Below are 19,939 nucleotides of genomic sequence, written 5' to 3'. Positions count from 1 at the left end.
GAGGCATAGCATTTGGAAATGTATTACAGTTTTTAAAGCTGTTTCAGCTTCCCGGTGCTGTTATGTCCTGGCTGCTGTTTGTACTCTACTGCAAAGACTAGAACATAACAGATATTCAAGGTGCTTAACAAAGTTATAAGGATCTTTCTTACAGCAGAGTGGCACTTAATATATTTTCCCAGTTTGGGAGGACAAGCATGAAGCTGAATGTACCACAGTGCTGTTTGGCACCCTGCACAGTCTAATAACCATCTAGGCCTATTCATGATCCTTATCAGTATATAGCTGCAACCATGATTCAGTCAGACATTTTCTAGTAAAATTTTCAGAACAGTGTATTTGGATATTCAGTTGTAAATTTCAGTTATGTTGTGCTTTTTGGTACAAAGGTAACAGAACAGCTGCTGTATGAGTTAAAAAGAAGATGCTATGTACAGCCTTGTTAGAAACCAAATCTAATAATTTCTGGCTGTCAAAGTCTGTTAGATGAAACACAACTTTAGGTAAGCTGTGAAAATGCTAAGAATTAAGTGATATATCTGAAAGCCAAAATATGGACCAATGTCTTCATTTCTGTCACAAAATACTGGAGAACAATAATCACTAGTTCCTTTTGTATGCAGACTGTCCACTATAGTAAACTTCATTCGACAGGGTACACTTTCTGTGATTATGAAGAAGTGACATAAACCACCTGCAAATAAAAGCTGTGATGATATATTGAAATATGTTCTCATTAAAAAAACTATTACTCAGAGCCCCCCCAGCAAATGCATTCATGCAGACTCTTCCCATCAACTCACTAACAGCTTTCTGACTAAATAAACGTTAACATCTGAATGTGGTTAAGAGAAAAAAATAATTAATTTCATCTTGTTTTGGGTACACCTACAGCTCCAAGTAATCAAGTTTCCATTGTCATGTTGCAGTGATGAGATGACCGTAGATCATTTTTTTCTTATACTGCCCCCTCCAAAAAATGCTGATGTTTTATTGTGCCCAAGTTTAAGAAATTGACCTTGTAGTAATATATTTCAGTTTTTGACTTTTCAAACACACATGTACACACATGCGTGCACACACACATAAACCAAGCCCTCTACCCACTATAATTTATAATCAAAATTAGCAAGTCTGTTTCTTTCATACATTAACCCCCAATTAGAATCTTGTGCCTATTTATATCTCAGATGTCTGTGACCAAGAAATTTCTGCCTGTAGTAACATGCTCAGCTTGTTTCATGTTCATGTTTAGTTCCCTCCTTTGTTCATTTAACTATGATTAATGACTGTAAGTCAGTTGCTTTCAAACACAGAATACACTCCCTCCATTATTGTCTCTTGGCTTGATACATGTCGGATGTTTGACTGTGAAAATGTAAAAGAAATTCTACTTACAATAATGTATTTATCCTGTTTTGCATATCAACTCATTTCCCCACCCGTGATCATATAATTATAATCCAATGATAGTACGTCAAGCTGCTTTCATACACAGGCTAACACATCCTCTAGTTGGCACCTTTTCTCTGTATGCATCTCGAAAGCTTGACTGTGGTCAAATAAAAGAAATTCTCCCCATAGTGATGTATTAATTTTGTTTCATGTACATAGACATTTTTTCCAACCATGAGCATTTAACTGTGATGAAATAACAGGATTGGTTGCTTCCAAATAAAGACTACCTCCCCATCATTAACATATTTTAATTAGGTACACTACCTAGCTGACTGTGATCAGGTAAAAGAAATGACCATTGTAATCTGTCCATCTTGTTTCATACAGACAGTCCCTATGACCATTTCATTGTGATCAATGTGACAGCTGCTTTCAAACACAGTCTGGCACCATTACTTTACTCCTTTTTGTATAGGCAACGCCCTTTTATTTGACTGCAATCAAAATAGAGAAATTCTGTGTGTAGTAATACTTTCAGCTTGTTTCGTAAACACAGATCCCTCCCACCTCTAATCCCTAACTGTGACCGCAGTGATCCACTGTAAATAGCCCCATCCCCGAATGTTAGAAAAAGTACATTTGTTTAGGGGAGCTGAGTTTTCTCCTGTCATCCTGTGTTATCCTCCCTCCAATGACTAGTCTGCCTGAACTCTGTATCATCAGTGGTGGTGCCAAACCAAGTGACTTGTTTGTTGGTGACAAGGACATTCAAATGTGACTTGATCGCTGGTGGAAGTGGAGTGCATGCTATCACAGAATATGTTTAATAGTCATTGCATGTTAATACACACCCATATCTGGTCTCAGGTCTACAATATTGAATGGCTGCATTATAGTCCTTTCGTACTGCCTTTTTTAGCTTGTTATTTAAATTACAAGTTGAACTATGTAGCTAATTCTGCTAAGTAGTTTGCCCTGCATTAAAAAAATGATAAAGCTGAAAGAGTGGGTACTGAGCGAGCTGTTGCAGAGGCAGTCATTCAGACAGCATAATAATAATAAAATAAATACTTAAAAATCATACACTGTGGGATCCTTGATGCATGCCTTCTTATCACCTTTTAAGTGAATAAAGATTAAATGAAGCAGAAGAACAAGTAAAACGCAAACCTCTGCTAGTCATGCAACCATATGTACATTACTGTTGTCAGTGTTGCACTTCACTTGGATAAGATACCTTTTTTTGGTCATTACATCTCCATATAAAACCTGTTATTTGTGGCGAGTGTTGACATTCTTAGCACAGTAAGAATCATAACTTTATAGTTTTTGTTTTCCTGAATGACTGCAAAGCATCTGATATACCCCAACGTATTCTTTTGGTAGTGCAAGAAGCTTAGCGTATGGCATAAAGATCCTTACTGTCATGCCTTTGTGTGAATATGCAATTGTTAAGGGATGCAGTTTTGAAAATAGAGAATTTCTTGGCATAAAAACTGTATGAATACCATAGCAATCTGAGTAGTGCTATATACTTAAAACATAATTAGCCTGATTGTTTGATAGAGAAAAAGCTTGAATGAAAGAGGCATTCTTCTACAACATATTATGTCATGAATCTTGACCTTTCTGTTCCTTTAGGCTAACACAGAATGAATTCAATGATGAGGTTGCAGAGAACTTTGCTGAAATGCTACGAGTCAACAGAACACTAACAAATCTGTGGTAAATTACGTATAAATAACATAATCCAGTTGAAAGCTTTATGAAATTTGTTTGTACTTAACAGTTGTCACTTTAAATGATGCGAGAGAGATTTAAGATGAGAAAGTACATTGAATACTTATGCAGTGATGGATTTGATCATAGCTACAAAAATGTAATTTGCATATACATTTTCTAGCCCCTGGATCCAAAAATTTTGGCTGTATCTCAGTTAAAGTAGCCTAAGTAAAAAAAAAAACTGAAAGTCAAATATGCCATGTTTTTTCATACTGCAGATGAGAAGTCACATAGGTTATAGGTTCATAACACATGTGTCTCCTCACCTGCAGTGTGAATTGTAGATGGCATAAAGAGATAGGCTTTTGAGATTCCTCAGATATTGCAGTATTTGACTGAGATGCTTGACAAAGGCCTATCTTTCTCATCAATAAAAATCCATGCCTCTGCCATTTCGGCTCATTACAATAGAGCCACCAGTCTTTTCTCATCCTTTACTAAAACAGTATCTTAGAGGAGCCAAACATTTAAGGCCTCAGAAGATCACCAATACCTGGATGGGACCTCAATTACGTGTTGGAAAAGCTCACTCTGCCTCCATTTGAATCAGCTGGAACTGCTGATATAAAGTTCTTATAATGGAAAACAGCTCTGCTACTAGCAATTACTTCAGCAAGAAGAGTCTCAGAGCCACAGGCCCTCATGGCTGTGGAGCCTTTTATCTTATTTTACCCAGGCAGGGTGTGTCTGAGGACAAATCCATCATTTATGCCTAAGATGGTTTCCAGTGTGGCTCTTAACCAAACTATTCATCTGCCAACTTTTTATCCAAATCCGCAGAACAAGGGGGAGAGAATTCGGCATTCCTTGGACGTACACAGACAGCTAAGATTCTACTTGAGAAGGACTAAAGCTCTAAGAAAAACTGAGCAATTACTAGTGGCATATGCTGCAGAATCAGAAGGAAAGGTTATTTCAAAGCAGACTATTTCAAAGTGGATAAGCCACTGCATTAGTTTTTACAACTTACACCATGGTAAACCTGTGCCCAAGTGCATTAGGTCTCATTCCACCAGAGCTGCAGCTACTTCAGCAGCCTTTCTCAGAGGAGTACCAACCAAAGACATTCTAGAGGCTGCTACTTGGAGTTCTGTTCACACCTTTACAAAGCATTATCATTTGCCTCTCTACTCTAAGTCCAGGGCAGGCGTTGCCACTGCAGTTCTGCAGGGCCTTATAGCCGCACCTAATGCTGTGTAGTTCCAGCCTCCCAACCATAGCTTTGGGATTCTACCCCAATGTAATGACTGCAACAGTGAAACACGAAGAACATAGTACAGTTGTGTACACTTACCATAAATGTAGATGTTCAAGTGTATTCACTGTTGCAGTCCAGGTTACCTGCCCACCATCCCCCTTTCATTCTGGAGTTTATCTTTCCTTCTCTATCTTAGGTTCATAGGTTCATAGGTTTATACTAGGCTATCTGCCGTAAGGCATTTATAAGCCTAGCCCAAAGTTTTGTGGCTTACGCCACCCCTTATATGAAAAAATACTGTGCCCATTAGTTTGTTGTGCCTCTGTCCAGCAGTGACACAGAGATGATTCCCGGGGTAAACCTACGATCTCCCATCCACAGGTCAAGATTTCTCTTGAACAGAGCCAGCGAGGTGCTCTGCCTCACATGGACTGGTATTTTATTTCACAGCATAGGGAGTCTCTGAGTGATAAATCTATCCCTCCAGCACGTCCTATTTATATCTGTGCTAAGGTTTAAGTCGCTTGCTCTAGTGGTTTTGGTGGATTTGGATTTTTTTGAGGTGGAGCATGTCCTTTAATTCCGGGTTGGACATGGCCTTGTATGTCAGGCACATGTCACCTCTGAGCAGACGGTATGCGACTGAATAGAGCTGGAGTTTCTTCAATCTGGCAGCATATGACAGATTTTGGAGTCCCTCTATCCTTTTGGTGAGGAACTTTTGGGGTCTCTCCAATTGCTGCAGATGTCAGGTGAGATACATCCCGAATGGGGCATTGTACTCGATCATTGGTCTGATAAGTGAAGAGTACAGGGGAACAATGACCTCACTAGATCTGGATGTGAATCCCTTCATGATCAGGTGGGCAGTGTAGAAGGTCTTTCTAACCACTTTAGCAACTTTTAGTGTCAAAAGAAAGGCCACTGTCAACCTGGGTCCCCAGGTCCCTGATAACCTCTTCTGTGCTTAGTGGATTGCCACCTATATGGTAGCTTGGGGTTACCTTGTTTTTCCCGAAGGGTTATGACTATACATTTTTTGGCGTTTAACTTCAGGCCATGGCTCTGGCACCAGCTATTTGTTTCCGTGAGTCCCTTCTGAAGGATATCCGTGTCCGATGCACTTTCTACTATGGCGCCCAGTTTGCAGTCGTCTGCAAACTTTGTCAGCCAAAGTCCTCCCATGCTGGCCTGTACTTCTGAGAAGTAGATGCCGAACAATAGGGGGACAAGGACCGAGCCCTGTGGGACACCACTTGTGACCGGCTTGGAGTCTGACATAACACCAGCAACTCTAACCCTGTGGGTTCTGTCCTTAAGCCAGTTTGCAACCCATCTTGTGACATATGGGTTTACATTTAAGCTGGTAAGTTTTTCTACAATACCCGAGTGGGGTATTGTGTCGAAAGCTTTTGCAAGGTCAAGGTAGGCTGTATGGACTGCCTTTCCCTCATCAATGGCCTTGGTGACTGTTTCGAAGAAGTCGACCAAGTTCAAAAGGCATGATCTGCCCTTGACGAAGCCAAACTGGGTCGGGTCCAATGTCTGCAAGTCCCCTATATCTTTGTTTATGAGCTCCATTATGATCCTCTCCATAGCTTTGCAGACTAGACTTGTTAAGCTTATGGGGCGGTAATTACCAGGGTCCGTAGAGGCACCGCCTTTGTGGAGTGGGACCACAGTTGCCGTACGCCACTCCTTGGGCACGTATCCTGTGGTAAGGCTGAGATTAAATAGCTGTCTTATGTGCGGGTTTAATTCCTCATTTAGCTCGTGTAGCACACAGCCGGGGACACCATCCGGTCCCATTGATGCTGTGTTTTTAGCTTTAGAGAGAGCAGCTTTCACCTGCGTATTTGAGATGTCTGGGAGGCTACACTCCGCTGGGATAGTTATCTCTCCTTTAGGGGGGGAGAGGGGGGTGAGGTTTGCACTGAACCTGTCTGCCAGTATGTTGGCAATGTCTGTGGGTTCAGTGATTTTTGTATCATTTTGGACTAATTCTGAGCATATCTGGGAGTTTCCACCCAGGTTCCTAACATAGCTGAAAAAGGCCTTATGATTGTCCTTTGAATCCATGGCATTTTTTCTCTCAAAATTGGCCTTAGTTGATTTTATGAGTGCTCGTATTGTTTTACTAATAATGATCAGGGGTGACTTCCCTTTTATGGATTTTGTTCTATCATGTAATAGCTTTCTCCTCTTATTGTAAAGTTTGTTAATGGCTGGGGTCCACCAGACTGGACGTTTGCCCTTTGTGGAAAGAGTCTTGGTTTTATTTGGGATTGCCTGATCCATGCAGTCCTGGAGGTGTTCATAGAAGGCATTTGTAAGGGCTTCCGCAGCTTGGGGTGTGGTTTCCACTGTCTCAGGGGCCTTGATGGATACCACACCAGTCTTGAGTAGTGTGAAGTTTGCTTTAGAGAAGTTCTTCACTGTGGTCTTTTTTGTTTGGGGTGGGGGCGGGATGTGGATTTCCGATGAGATTAGTTTATGATCAGATCTCACCAATGAGGGATATACTTCCGGTGTGGAGCATTTTGTCCCCATGTTTGAGGTAATGAGATCTAGTATATTTTCTCCTCTCATGGGAACAGTGACTAGCTGTTCCATGGCATTTGAATTTATGAACTCCAGGAACTGTTGGGCTAGAAAGTTAGGGCTTGAGTAATGTTCCCAGTCTATATTCGGGTAGTTGAAGTCACCCAATATGATGGTGTTTGGAGCTACATTTATACCCTCCAGTGTCTTCCGGAAGGCTGTGTGGGGTTCCTGAGTTTGAGAGGGTGGCCTGTAGCATGCTACAATTTGTAGAGCAGTTTTGCCTATGGTTAGTTGCACCTGGATGGTTTCGAAGCTTGTGCGTTGCCACCAACCTGGAGGTGTGGGTATCCTTTATGAATATGGATACACCCTCCTGTTGTGGTGTGGTCTGGGTTTTGGGGCGGGCATGATATGAGGTAAAACCTAATAGTGCCGGGGTGCTCTCGGGAGCCTTGAACCAGGTTTCAGTTACAGCACAGACATCGATGTTCTCCATACTGAGAAGGGCCTTGAGTGCGTGCATTTTGAGATTTAGACTTCTGGCATTGAGCAGCATTACCCTCAGTTTCTTCCCATTTTTGTTTTCTAGGGTGGTAGGTTTAGAATTTGAGCCTTGCCTAAAAAAGGCACTATGGGGGTGGCAAGAGCCTTAGCCAATATCCGGAATCCCAGGGGTGACAGGTGCAAGCCGTCCCTTGCGAAGCAGCGTGGCTTGTCAAGCATGTCATCCCAGGCAGACAGACACTGGATCCCCTTTGAATGGCACCAGACTTTAAGCCAATTGTTAAAGCTGATCATCTTGTCTCTATATTATGGCATCATTCTTGGTGAAGGAAGGATACTGCTCAGGGTCAGGGTCATACCTGCCTGGGCTACATAATCAGAGAGCTCCTCTATGTCTCTTTTCATGTAGTCCAGGGAGGTACGTCTCAGGTCGTTCACACCAGCATGGACAATGACTGTGTCATATTTGTACTTGCCGTGGAGTGACCCGAGTGCTTGTGTTATGTGGCGGATTGTAGCGCCCGATAGGCAGCTTACTGTGACCCTGTCCTTGTTCAGCCTGGTGAGTGGGATGTCAGTGTGTCTGACTATGGAGTCACCTATGACAAGTATGTTTGGTGTTGTATTTGGCCTTAAGGGCTGTGACTGCTTTGCACACTGATTTTGTGGTTTATGTGTTGCTTGTGGGGTGTCTTGAGGTAGCAGTTGTTTGGGTGTCTGCTTTGGAGGCCTCCGCTGTTTAGGTAAATTTTTACTCAGAGCCTCCGAGTATGTCTTTGTGTGTTTATGTGTTTGATTCAGTGGTGTGGTAGCATTATGTGAGGCTGGTTTTGTGGTGTGTGTAGTTGCCTTCTCCTCCTGTCTGGTCTTGCCAGTCCTGAGTTGAGAGAGCTCAGCCTCCAGTTTGGCTAAATAGCTGCATCTCTCGCAAGTATTTGTATTATGTGGGAGGAGGAGAGGGTTGTCTGTGTACATGAGGCAGTTATAACATTGCCTCAAGATTCCCAGATTCACCAGCTGGATGGAGAGGAGATTGACAACTGACCTTTGGACATGCTAGAATAATATTGGGAATTCCTTAATAATTGAAAACAAGGGCCAGTGGGGAGTGAGGGTGTAGTGCTTTTAATTTTTAGTGCTGACTTATATAATTGCTTTAGTGAGCAAGTGCCAGGTAACTTGAGTGCAATGTGTTACAAGTAACTAAATGCAAAAACGACAAACAGTAACTTTCTTTCAAGTGAAACAAGGAAATAAGTACTGTGGTGTATTTGCTTGTAGATGAAGGTAAAGTTTATATTGATGCATGTATACATAGATTTTATACATGCCTTCTGTGTGGAGTCTGCATGTCCTCCCTGTGGTCGCTTGGGTTCCCTCCGGGTGCTCCGGTTTTCTCCCACATCCCAAAGACATGCAGTCGGTGGATTGGACACTCTAAATTGGCCCTAGATTTGAGTGTGTGCGTGTGTGTGCCTTCTGTGGAAGGTTGGGCGCCGGGCTGGCAACTCGACACCGTAAAACTCCACTGCCAATCATGAGCGGACAGATGATCTGCTGTGGTGACCCCTGACCGGGAAAAAGCTGAAAGAAGAAGAAGATATGTTTGCTACCTGTTTGGGGGCACCTGACATCTGGGGCAAGAAAAACTAAAGAAAATGGCGTCGGCTGCTTGTTTTATACCCCTGACGACCTGATGTCATGGAAGAGGAGACAGCAACCGACGCAGGACCCAAGACTTTGGAATTCAGGCTGACTGAGGGCAACCTGCCAGCAGATTACCCAAATGTAATGACTGCAGCAGTGAATACACTCGAACATCTACATTTATGGTAAGTGCATGCAACTGTACTTTTCATGGAGTTTGAGTGTAAGCGTGTTTTCTTTATGTGTTTAGAATTTTTTAAGAATGAAATGTTTATATAAACACATTCTCTAGTCTTTTGAACTTAATTAGATAATTAGTTTTTTTTTTTTTTTTTAAGGGAAGACTAAACTGGAATTTGCAGATTCTGAGGAAGTCAGTTTGACAAAAGGGTTTAATCTGAACTTTTAACTGTTTTGATTTTTGGAGTTGAGAGTGGAACATTAATTCTTGTTTTTAAGTTGAACAAGTGTGGTTTATCCTTGGTTAGTTTGTGATATTTTTAAGTAAAACGCACTATTATGACCCACTTTGGCCAAAGTACTAACCAGTTAAGTGCCCTACCTTAAAAATATGCTTCTTCAATATTTTCCAAACAGAAGTCTTCGGTTCTAAAGGTAAAATGCTGCACAGCATATATAAATCACAAACACATAGGAGACACCTTGTAATCTCATTATGCCTCTAAAATAATCTGGAATGTCACCTCTTTTCCTCTCAAAATGATAGACAACCCGCAAACTATCATGTTAAAACTAAAACAACATATGAAGTAATCTTGGGCTTGCCCATGTTCATCTCCCTGGATAAAGCCATGCTCTCTCTGTTGTTCTTTATCTCAGGTTGGATGATATTTTCAATTATATTATCTGTTTCTCAAAATGAAATTTATATTTATCATATAAGTGTGTGAAGATATGCGACTGATGTTACTTTGATGAAACCTAATAGTAGTTTTCTACATCATTTATAATCTTGTATTCTATTGGCATATGTCTAGCATTTTAGTTGTCATGATCACTGGAACTTTCTTCCTGGACTTGTGCTGGGAAGGTGTTTTCACTTCATTTCAGACAAATAGAAGTAAATAGTAAACCTAACACATGTAAAGGTCATTGATTTCTGTTGTGCAAGTGAATTTTCAGATGTGTAATTAAAGTTACTGACTATTGGCATATACGTGTGAAAACTCAAAAATTGAGAATAAGTAGAAAACTAAGATGAAAAAGGTAAAAACTAAAATAAAATATTAGCACCACTATATATGGCAACAAAACTGTTGTCCAGGATGGCATCTATTAACAAACAAGTAGCCAAATGCCACATCCACTGCACTCTTTGTAGCAAGAGGCATGAAGAAAGGCAGTGTAAAGCAGAAAGTCAAGTTTGCAGGATGCATTGTACAGTTGGACATTATGTGAGAATGTGTTGTAACTGAAGAAGTAACAAAAACATAAAATGAGTATGTTAGAGACGAGCAATAAGATAAAAACTGAAATACGTATTAATTCTGTGGAGATAAATTTGGTGAGTATTATACAAGGTAAATTCAGAAACAAGAAACGCAAATCAATGAAGTGTGAGAAAATGTTTGAAAAAACATGAGTATGAAGTCTGGTCAGACAAACCATAAATGTGAAATCTGCTGTGTTAAACTTGGTACTTTCGCAGAGTATGATACAATATCTGAATCTGCATTTAAAGGTTTGTCTCTAGTCTACAAGCTAAATGACTGTACTTTGTACATGCTCACAATATAAATAGATGTTCGTAAGTCCAAATTTACCGGAACTGCGTTTATAAAAATAAGGTATACCGGCAGTTATTTCAGCTAATAGTTCCGGATTGTCAGTTAAAGTAAGCCATTATACATTGTAGAAAAACATGTGGGCATGATTAAGAGAATTCGGGCTATATGAAAGGAGATGTACTACAGTGAGCATGTGCAAGAAGATGCTACAAACTCAAATTAATGCCAGTCCACCTGAAAAATGTCAAAACTATTCATAACTTAGCACTGTCATCCCAAACAATTCAGGGATGACTTCAGAGTTGAAACAGTAATTTCCTGTTTGTTAATATATTTGACCCCCCCAATCAAAATCAACTTCTTCTTTTGGCTTTTCACAGTTAGGGGTCGCCACAGCGGATCACCTGTCCACTCATGACTGGCAGTGGAGTTTTACAGTGTCGAGTTGCCAGCCCAGCGCCCAACCTTCCACAGAAGGCACACACACACACACGCAGTCACACCTAGGGCCAATTTTAGAGTGTCCAATCCACCTACTGCATGTCTTGGGATGTGGGAGGAAACCGGAGCACCCGGAGGAAACCCACGCGACCACAGGGAGGACATGCAGACTCCGCACAGAAGGCACCCCAGCCGAGGATTGAACCGGAGAACCTCTTGCTGTGAGGCGACAGTGTTAACCACTGCACCACCGTGGCCGCCCCCCCCCCCAATCAAAATCAACAATTAATTAAAAATGCAAAAGAGATGTAAAAAGGCTGAACTACACCATAACAGACATGCACAAACAATAGTTCAGTCATTAAGTACTGACCATTATAACACTACATCTTTACTTACATAGCATAAAGAAATGTACTTGGATGCAAACTTCATCATAAATGTGTTGAAAAATGCAAGTATATGTATGTCTGTATGTAAGTAATTAATAACCACTGGTGTAAACATCAGAATGTGTGCATAAAAAAATGTATAAAAAGAGAACACATAACGTACTGCCTTTTGTTTCAAAGCACTTGAAATGGAAATATGTATTCATGCACAGTTCTACAACTAAATTGAGCCGTAACTGCCAGATTAATTCCTTATTTTCCAAAAATTTCTCTGTGTCCCCTCCTCTTTCACATTAATAAACTTTGTAATAAAAAAATAAAAACTTTTTAAAGACATCATACTTGTTGGGGTGGCTATATAAGGCACTATTGGATTTCCCTGACTTAATGTCAAACATGTTCATGTAGTTTTTCTTACATAATAAGTCGGGCAGGACACACAGGTGGCTAAATACATCATACTAGTAGTGTAAGACCTTGGTCAACCAATACTGCTGTCAAATCCATCAAGACTTACTTAGGGACCCTCATTCCCATAGCTACAGTATTTACATTTTGGACATTTTGCCATCTTTCTCTTTGTGTTTCATTTTTTCATTCTGTGTTCAGATTACTTTCTAAGTAATCCTTGAAATTTCTTCCTTTACTGTAAACAGTCTGAAGAAAATCACACATTTTGCATTTAAGTTCCTGGGTGAAAGTCAAGTTTAAATTTTTTTGACAGTCCTACTAACTGAAGGTGCTTCTGTACTATAAGGTATATGAATAACCAAATTTTTACATGGTATACCCAGTACTGTGCACCTTTGTGTCGTGGTACTCCTTGATGACATACCCAAAATAAGACTGAATTTGGTGCTTCTTCCCCTAATGATTTCCTCTTTTGTTTCATTTAATAAACTACATAGATTACCCCTATTTAAAAACATGTGTATGACTTTGTCTAACTCACCAGTTAACAGATTGTTGTCATTAAGCAGCCTAGCCAATAGCACCATTTGCCCTTTAACTATGCTTCACTTTTGATGATGGGGTGAGAACTGCCAAAATGTAAATAGAATTTGAGAACATCTCCTTGCAGAAAATGGTGGACATAAATTGCTCATTAATGCTGCCTTTTACATTCAAGGTTGCATCCAAGTAGGTTGTTTATGCTGTGTAAGTAGGAGTATTGTTATAATGGTCAATATGTGGTGACTGAACTGTTTTTTTTTTTTTTTTTTTTATTTTTATTTATTTTTTTTATGCATTTCTTAAGCATTTTTGATGGTGGTTGAACAAATGTTATAGTGTAGTTGGTAAACCCATTAGTCTTTTTACATCTCTTTTGCATTTGTAATCAGTGGTTGATTTTGATCGGGGGGGGCTAAAATATGTTAACAACAAGGAAGAAGTTACTGATGTTCTTCGTCTTTCACTGTTGCAGTCATTACACTTGGGTTATCTGCCTGCAGGTAGCCCTCAATCTGCCCAAATACCAGAGTCTTGGGATTTCTGTGTCGGATGCTGTCTCCTCTTCCATGATGTCAGGTCGTCAGAGGTATAAAACATGCAGCCGATGCCATTACATCAGCTTTTCTTGCCGTGCGGGAGCCCGAAGCAGAAGCAGTTCACAAGTACCGGTCGTCCGCTTCCTGAAATTTTCATTTTTCGAGTTTCAAACCTGAAGTCTTCTAAAGCTAAGTACCCCATTGGGGATCTTTTTTCTTGCTCTAACCGATGTCAGAAAAAGTTAACAACTGTCTTGCCTGTGGAAAGCAAATACATCACAGAGTTTCATTCTTACTGCATCACCTGTCTAGGCCCAGACCACGACGTTCCCCGCTGTTGGTTTTGTGCCTTGTTTAACGCCCAAACTATTCTTTGTCGGGCTATCTTTGTCTCTCAATTCTTCTGCTCTTGTTGTCCGTATTCCGAAATGGCTTTGATAAGCCATCTGGCTACTGATCTTCCGAAAAAACCTAAGGATAAAGACAGAGACAGACCGCATAGGTCCAAAACTGCCAATGACGCTTCTGTTAAGCTAGTCGCCAGTTCGCTGGTACTTAGTGAGGTGCCTGCAGCCCCTGATACCTGCTTCTACAGATTCGCAGGCCTCTGCCGAGACCCATTCAGAGTCCACTATGCCGCGAGATGCTTCTTCGACTATGGAACTTGTGGATGTCTCTACCTTGGATGGTTCTAGAGCCGCTGTGCAGGCACTGGCTTCTGAGGGTGTATTTCGACCTTCCAATGTTCATATTAAACCGACTACCTCATTTCTTACTAAAACTACCGAGCTTCTCAGGCCCAGAGTTCGCACTACACCTAGAAAACTGATGACCAAAGTGCATGCTCAAGCACCCATGGCACAGAAACAAATGCTTAAAATGGCTGAAGACCTTATAACTTTAATTAAGGGGAAGCCAGCCTTCCCCCTCTAAAAGACAAAGAATTGATTTTCCTTCTGATTCTACAGACCATGAGTTTGATGACTGTGATCCCTCTGATTAACTGGACATACCCTTATCTACCTGTGAGGATTCAGATGCAGATGATTCCATTCCCTCTGCCTCCCCTCCAGAGGACTTTTCTTTTGGTGAAACCTTGCATACCTTAAGAGAGCATTTGCGCTGGGAATGCCAGGACTACCCACAGTCCAAAAAGAGACTCAGAAAAATTTTAGACTTGCCTCAGCACAGGCCTCTAGCTATACCCCCTGTCCTGGATATTGTAGATGATGTCTTCATGGAATCCAGTCTAACTCCTGATACTTTACCTCCAGCTCCAAGAAAGCCTGACAGGTACTATGGAGTGCCTAACTCTCACAAATTTCTCTTTAAGAATCCCACTGCGGATCCAGAGACCATTTCCCAGGGACCTAAAGGTATTACGGCTACTACAGCCAAAAACCCTACCCCTTCGGACAGGGATTCTAGAGCTTTAGACAGATGGGGCAAGAAGGTATATACCTCTGCAACTCTTGCCATCAGGGCTTTAAATTGCCAGTTTCACATGTTGAAGTACCAGCAGCATGTTATGGGACTAATTAAACAAAAAATGTTGTTGCTTACAGATTGTACAGAAAATAAAGATTTACAAGACTTAATGCATTCTGCAACCAAGTTAGTAAACATACTTTGCAGTGTGGTTTTAATGCCTTAGAGGCATCTTGCAGGGCTGCTGTCACTGGGTCTGTACTGAGAAGGCATGCTTGGTTGAAGGAACAACTCTTGCCAGACCATGTCAAAGCAAAATTACTAGATGCTCCATTAAACCAGGAACGTTTGTTTGGTACAACAGCAGAAGAACTTAAAAAGATGGAGGAAAAGCTAAATCTATGCAAACTGGTAAAGATTTCTTACAGGTACAGCCGCCTAGATTCAGTAGGCATTGGCCTTCCAAAAACTGGTCCTTTCCCGTCCCTCCCAGCCCTTCTCAGTCCAAACCCAGGGGCAACAGACTACCAAGACTACAGTCTCAGGGTATGCAGAGATCTAAACAGTGGAGTGCTCCCACCTCAAAAACAGGGAGTGGTAAGCCACCCACCTTATGGAAAAAGTTCTCAATGACTTGTCTGTCATCCTTCCCAGCCATGCCCTAGTACTTGCACCCCTAGGAGGAAAACTCACCCTGCAGGTAAAAAACTGGATGTCCATTACCCAGGACCAATGGGTCCTAAACATTGTATCCCTGGGATACAGATTCTACTTCCACTCACTGCCAACCCCAAGCGGGTTGCCAGACCTTCCTCCAAATCAGTGGGCAGCAGCTCAAAAGCAAGTACTTTCTCTTCTCAATGTCAGGGCTATTCAACCTGTTCCAGGAGAGCAAAGGGGACAGGGTTTCTACTCCAGACTGTTCCTAGTGCCCAGAAAAGAGAGCTCTTGGCACCTTATCCTGGATCTGTCCCTTCTCATCACCTTCCTGGTGGTCCCAAAATTCAAAATGCTTATGCTACAACAGCTTCTTCCTATGCTAGCCAAGGTTCATAGGTTCATAGATTAGTACTAGGCTAACTGCCCTTGCGAGCCATTTTAAGCCTAGCCAATTATCCCTTGTGAGACTCAAACCCAGCACCTTGTGTTTGTAAGGCAAACACCTTAACTATTAGGCCACTCTCCCAACCCATCTGGCTAGTCTCCCTAGACATGAAAGAAGCTTATCTGTACATCCCCCATAAGGGAATCTTGCAGGAAATTTGTACGTTTCAGGGCAGGCTCTATGCACTATTAGTCCTCTGCAATTCCCTTTGGCTTATCTACTGCGCCCAGGGTATTCATAAAGTGCCTGGCTCCAGCCATTGCATACTGCAGGCAGAGAAATATTCAGATTTACCCATACTCGAACAATTGCCTGATTAAGGCGGGTCAAGAATTGCTACTTCAGCACCTGGCATTCGTAAAGAGACTTCTAACTTCTCTGGGGTACACCATCAATGAAAAGAAATCACATATGGTGCCCAGCCAAAAGATTGTATTCCTGGGAGCAAGCTTGAACACAACTTCCCAGATGGCATTCCTCACTCTAGAAAAGCAGGTTTATTTGACAAACTACTTGACAAACTAATGGCCACCAAAACCCAGGTATCTGCAAGAAAAATACTGCAAGCCCTAGGGTTCATGGCCTCATGCATTCTACTAATTCCATATGCAAGACTGCATATGAGGAAACTTCAGTGGTACTTAAAAAAGTCTCTGGTGTCAACATTCTCAGGACCTGGAAACACTGATTCCTGACATTCCTTGTCTAAGGGCAGAGTTCATTTGGTGGGCAGAGGCTTGCAACTACAACTAGGGACTTCCTTTTGCTCAACCCCTCTCCGACCAAACCCTGACAACAGACGCATCAGACTATGCGTGGGGGGCTCAAATGTTAGGCAAATGCATTCAAGGCAAATGGAGCCCAGGACAAATTCACCTGCATATCAATCAAAAAGAAATGTTAGCTGTACAGAATGCTCTGACAGCCTTCAAATACCTTATCCTTCCAGTACAACTCTTGATAAAGACAGACAATACCACAGTTATGTGGTACATAAACAAGCAGGGGGAGACTCATTCCTATACACTCTGCAGGTTAGCCACGACCCTGTGGAACACAGCTTTAAGCAACCAAGTGCACCTGCAAGCTCAATTCCTGCCAGGCAAACAAAATTCACTGGCAGACGACAAGCAGAAATCTACTGGACCCACACAAATGGAAACTGGAACCCAATTCATTCAGACTTCTAATCCACAGGTGGGAGACACCAGAGGTGGACCTCTTTGCCTCCCCCAAAATCTATTGAGAAAATTTTGCACCAGAAATCCTCACAGCCAAGCATGGAAAGTGGATGCCGTATCCTTTACATGGGAAAACCTCTCAATTTATGCCTTTCCCCCTCTGCCCCTCCTCTCAAAAGTACTAGTCAAGATCAAACAGGAGAGACCAAGGACAATCCTTATTGCACCAGACTGGCCACGCCAGCACTGGTACCCACTCCTACGCAGTCTGACAACAGTGCCACCCTACATCAGACCCCCACTCTGCTGTCCCAAGAGGAGGGACAGATTTTGCCTCCTCACCTGCAAACCCTGAACCTTGCAGCCTGGCTTATTCCCCGAATACACCACCAACAACCCTTAGCAAACAGGTGCTGGACGTCATCCTTGAGGCCAGAAGGCCTAGTACTAGGAAATCCTATTCAGAAAAGTGGAAAAGGTATTGTTCTTGGAGCCAGTCTCTAGGAAAGGACACAGCCATACCCACCTTACCTCAAATCCTAGATTACCTAGCAGAGCTGCTCCACAAAGGCCTATCCTTCTCATCAATTAAGATTCATGCCTCTGCCATCTCAGCTCATTACAATACTGAGCCACCCCTCTTTTCTCACCCTCTGATCAAACAGTTCCTGAGAGGAGCTAACAATTAAGACCCCCGAGGAGAGTTCCCACCCCTGCCTGGGACCTTAACTTTGTACTAGAGAAGCTCATGCTTCCCCCTTTTGAGCCTGCTGCTACAGCAGAGTTAAAATTCCTCTCTTGGAAAACAGCCTTACTTCTAGCCATCACTTCAGCAAGAAAAGTGTCTGAGCTACAGACACTAATGGCTATGGAACCCTTCATTATTTTCCATGCTGACAGGGTTTCCCTCAGGACTAACCCATCATTTATGCCCAAGGTGGTATCCAGTGTGGCTTTAAACCAATCCATCCATTTACCAACCTTTTTCCCTAATCCTCAGAATAAATGGGAAAGGATCCTGCACTCCTTGGATGTGCACAGACAGCTCAGATTCTACCTTGACAGGACTAAGCCTTTCAGAAAATCTGACCAGCTGCTAGTCAGCTTTGCTACAGGGGCAGAGGGAAGGCCATTTCAAAGCAAACCATTTCCAAATGGATAGCACACTGCATCCATTTCTACTACAAACACTATAGAAAACCTACCCCACAGGGGAACAGAACTCATTCCACTAGGGCTACCTCAACCTCTACAGGATTTCTCAGGGGAGTCCCTACCAGGGACATCCTGGAAGCTGCAACCTGGAGTTCTGTACACACCTTCACCAACCATTACCTCTTACCTCATCATCATCATCATCTTCTTTCGGCTGTTCCCGTTAGGGGTTGCCACAGTGGATCATCTGTTTCCATTTCTTCCTGTCATCTGCATCTTGCTCTGCCACACCAACCACCTGCATGTCCTCTCTCACCACATCCATAAACCTTATCTTAGGCCTTCCTCTTTTCCTGTTACCTGGTAGATTCATCCTTAGCATCTTTTTCCCAATAAACTCAGCATCCCTCCTCAGCACATGTCCAAACCAATGTAATCTTGCCTCTCTGCCTTTGTCTCCAAAACTTCCAACCTGGGCTGACCCTCTAATATACTTATTCCTAATCCTGTCTACCCTCGTCACACCCAGTGCAAATCTTAACATCTTTAACTCTGCCACATCCAGCTCAGACTCTTGCCTTTTTGTCAGTGCCACTGTCTCCAACCCATATAACATAGCTGGTCTCACTAACCTCTTGTAGACCTTCCCTTTCACTCTTACTGGTACTCGTCTGTCACAAATCACTCCTGACACTCTTCTCCACCCACTCCATCCTGCCTGTACTCTCTTCTTCACCTCTCTTCCACACTCACCATTACTCTGAACTATTGATCCCAAGTATTTAAATTCATCCACCTTCGCCACCTCTACTCCTTGCATCCTCACCATTCCTCTATCTTCCCTCTCATTCACACACATATAGTCTGTCTTAGTCCTGCTGACCTTCATTCCTCTTCTCTCTAGAGCATATCTCCATCTCTCCAGGGTCTCCTCCTCCTGTTCCCTACTCTCACTACAGATAACAATGTCATCTGCAAACATCGTTGTCCACGGGGACTCCTGTCTGATCTCGTCTGTCAACCAGTCCATCACCATTGCAAATAAGAAAGGACTCAGAGCTGATCCTTGATGTAATCCCACCTCCACCTTAAACGCATCTGTCACTCCCAAAGCAGACCTTACCGCTGTCACACTACCCTCGTACATATCCTGTACCACTGTTACATACTTCTCTGACACTCCCGACTTCCTCATACAATACCACAACTCTCTAGGCACCCTGTCATATGCTTTCTCTAAGTCTACAAAAACACAATGCAGCTCCTTCTGATCTTGTCTGTACTTCTCCATAAACAATCTCAGAGCAAACATCGCATCTGTAGTGCTCTTTCCTGGCATGAAACCATACTGATGATCACTAATCATCACGTCCCTTCTTAACCTAGCTTCCACTACTCTTTTCCATAACTTCATGCTGTGAATGATCAGTTTAATCCCTTTGTAGTTACTGCAGCTCTGCACATCACCCTTATTCTTAAAAATCGGTACCAAAACACTTTTTCTCCATTCCTCAGGCATCCTCTCACTTTCCAAGATTTCATTAAACAATATGGTTAAAAACTCCACTGCCATTTCACCTAAACACCTCCATGCTTCCACAGGTATGTTATTTGGACTAACCGCCTTTCCATTCTTCATCCTCTTCATAGCTATCCTTACTTCCTCCTTGCTAATCCATTGTACTTCATGATTCACTATCCCCACATCATCAAAAATTCTCTCCCTCTCATTCTCTTCATTCGTCAACTCCTCAAAGTACTCTTTCCATCTCCTCAACACACTCTCCTGGCTTGTGAGTATGTTTCCCTCATTATCCTTTATCACCTTTACCTGCTGCACATCTTTCCTAGCTCGGTCCCTCTGTCTAGCCAATCGGTACAGGTCCTTTTCTCCCTCCTTAGTGTCCAGCCTTTCATACAACTCTT

General features: G+C 42.3%; 1 protein-coding gene across 4 annotated transcripts in view; it reads left to right on the top strand.

Annotated features, from left to right (window-relative positions):
* NOD1 (nucleotide binding oligomerization domain containing 1) overlaps window positions 1-19,939 on the top strand; it is an 849,510-nt gene that overhangs the window by 702,956 nt on the left and 126,615 nt on the right. For all 4 annotated transcript variants that reach the window (XM_044065019.1, XM_044065017.1, XM_044065018.1 and 1 more), the window contains exon 10: window positions 3,040-3,123. In XM_044065019.1, the coding sequence (XP_043920954.1) occupies window positions 3,040-3,123 (84 nt within the window). The remainder of the gene's footprint in view (window positions 1-3,039; window positions 3,124-19,939) is intronic.

The sequence above is a fragment of the Protopterus annectens genome, chromosome 3.part0 (genome assembly GCF_019279795.1).
Source record: "Protopterus annectens isolate FY-2018-M chromosome 3.part0, PAN1.0, whole genome shotgun sequence".
NCBI lineage: Eukaryota > Metazoa > Chordata > Ceratodontiformes > Protopteridae > Protopterus > Protopterus annectens.
Note: the sequence above shows the minus strand (reverse complement) of the source record. Positions and strands in the feature narration are given on the sequence as shown.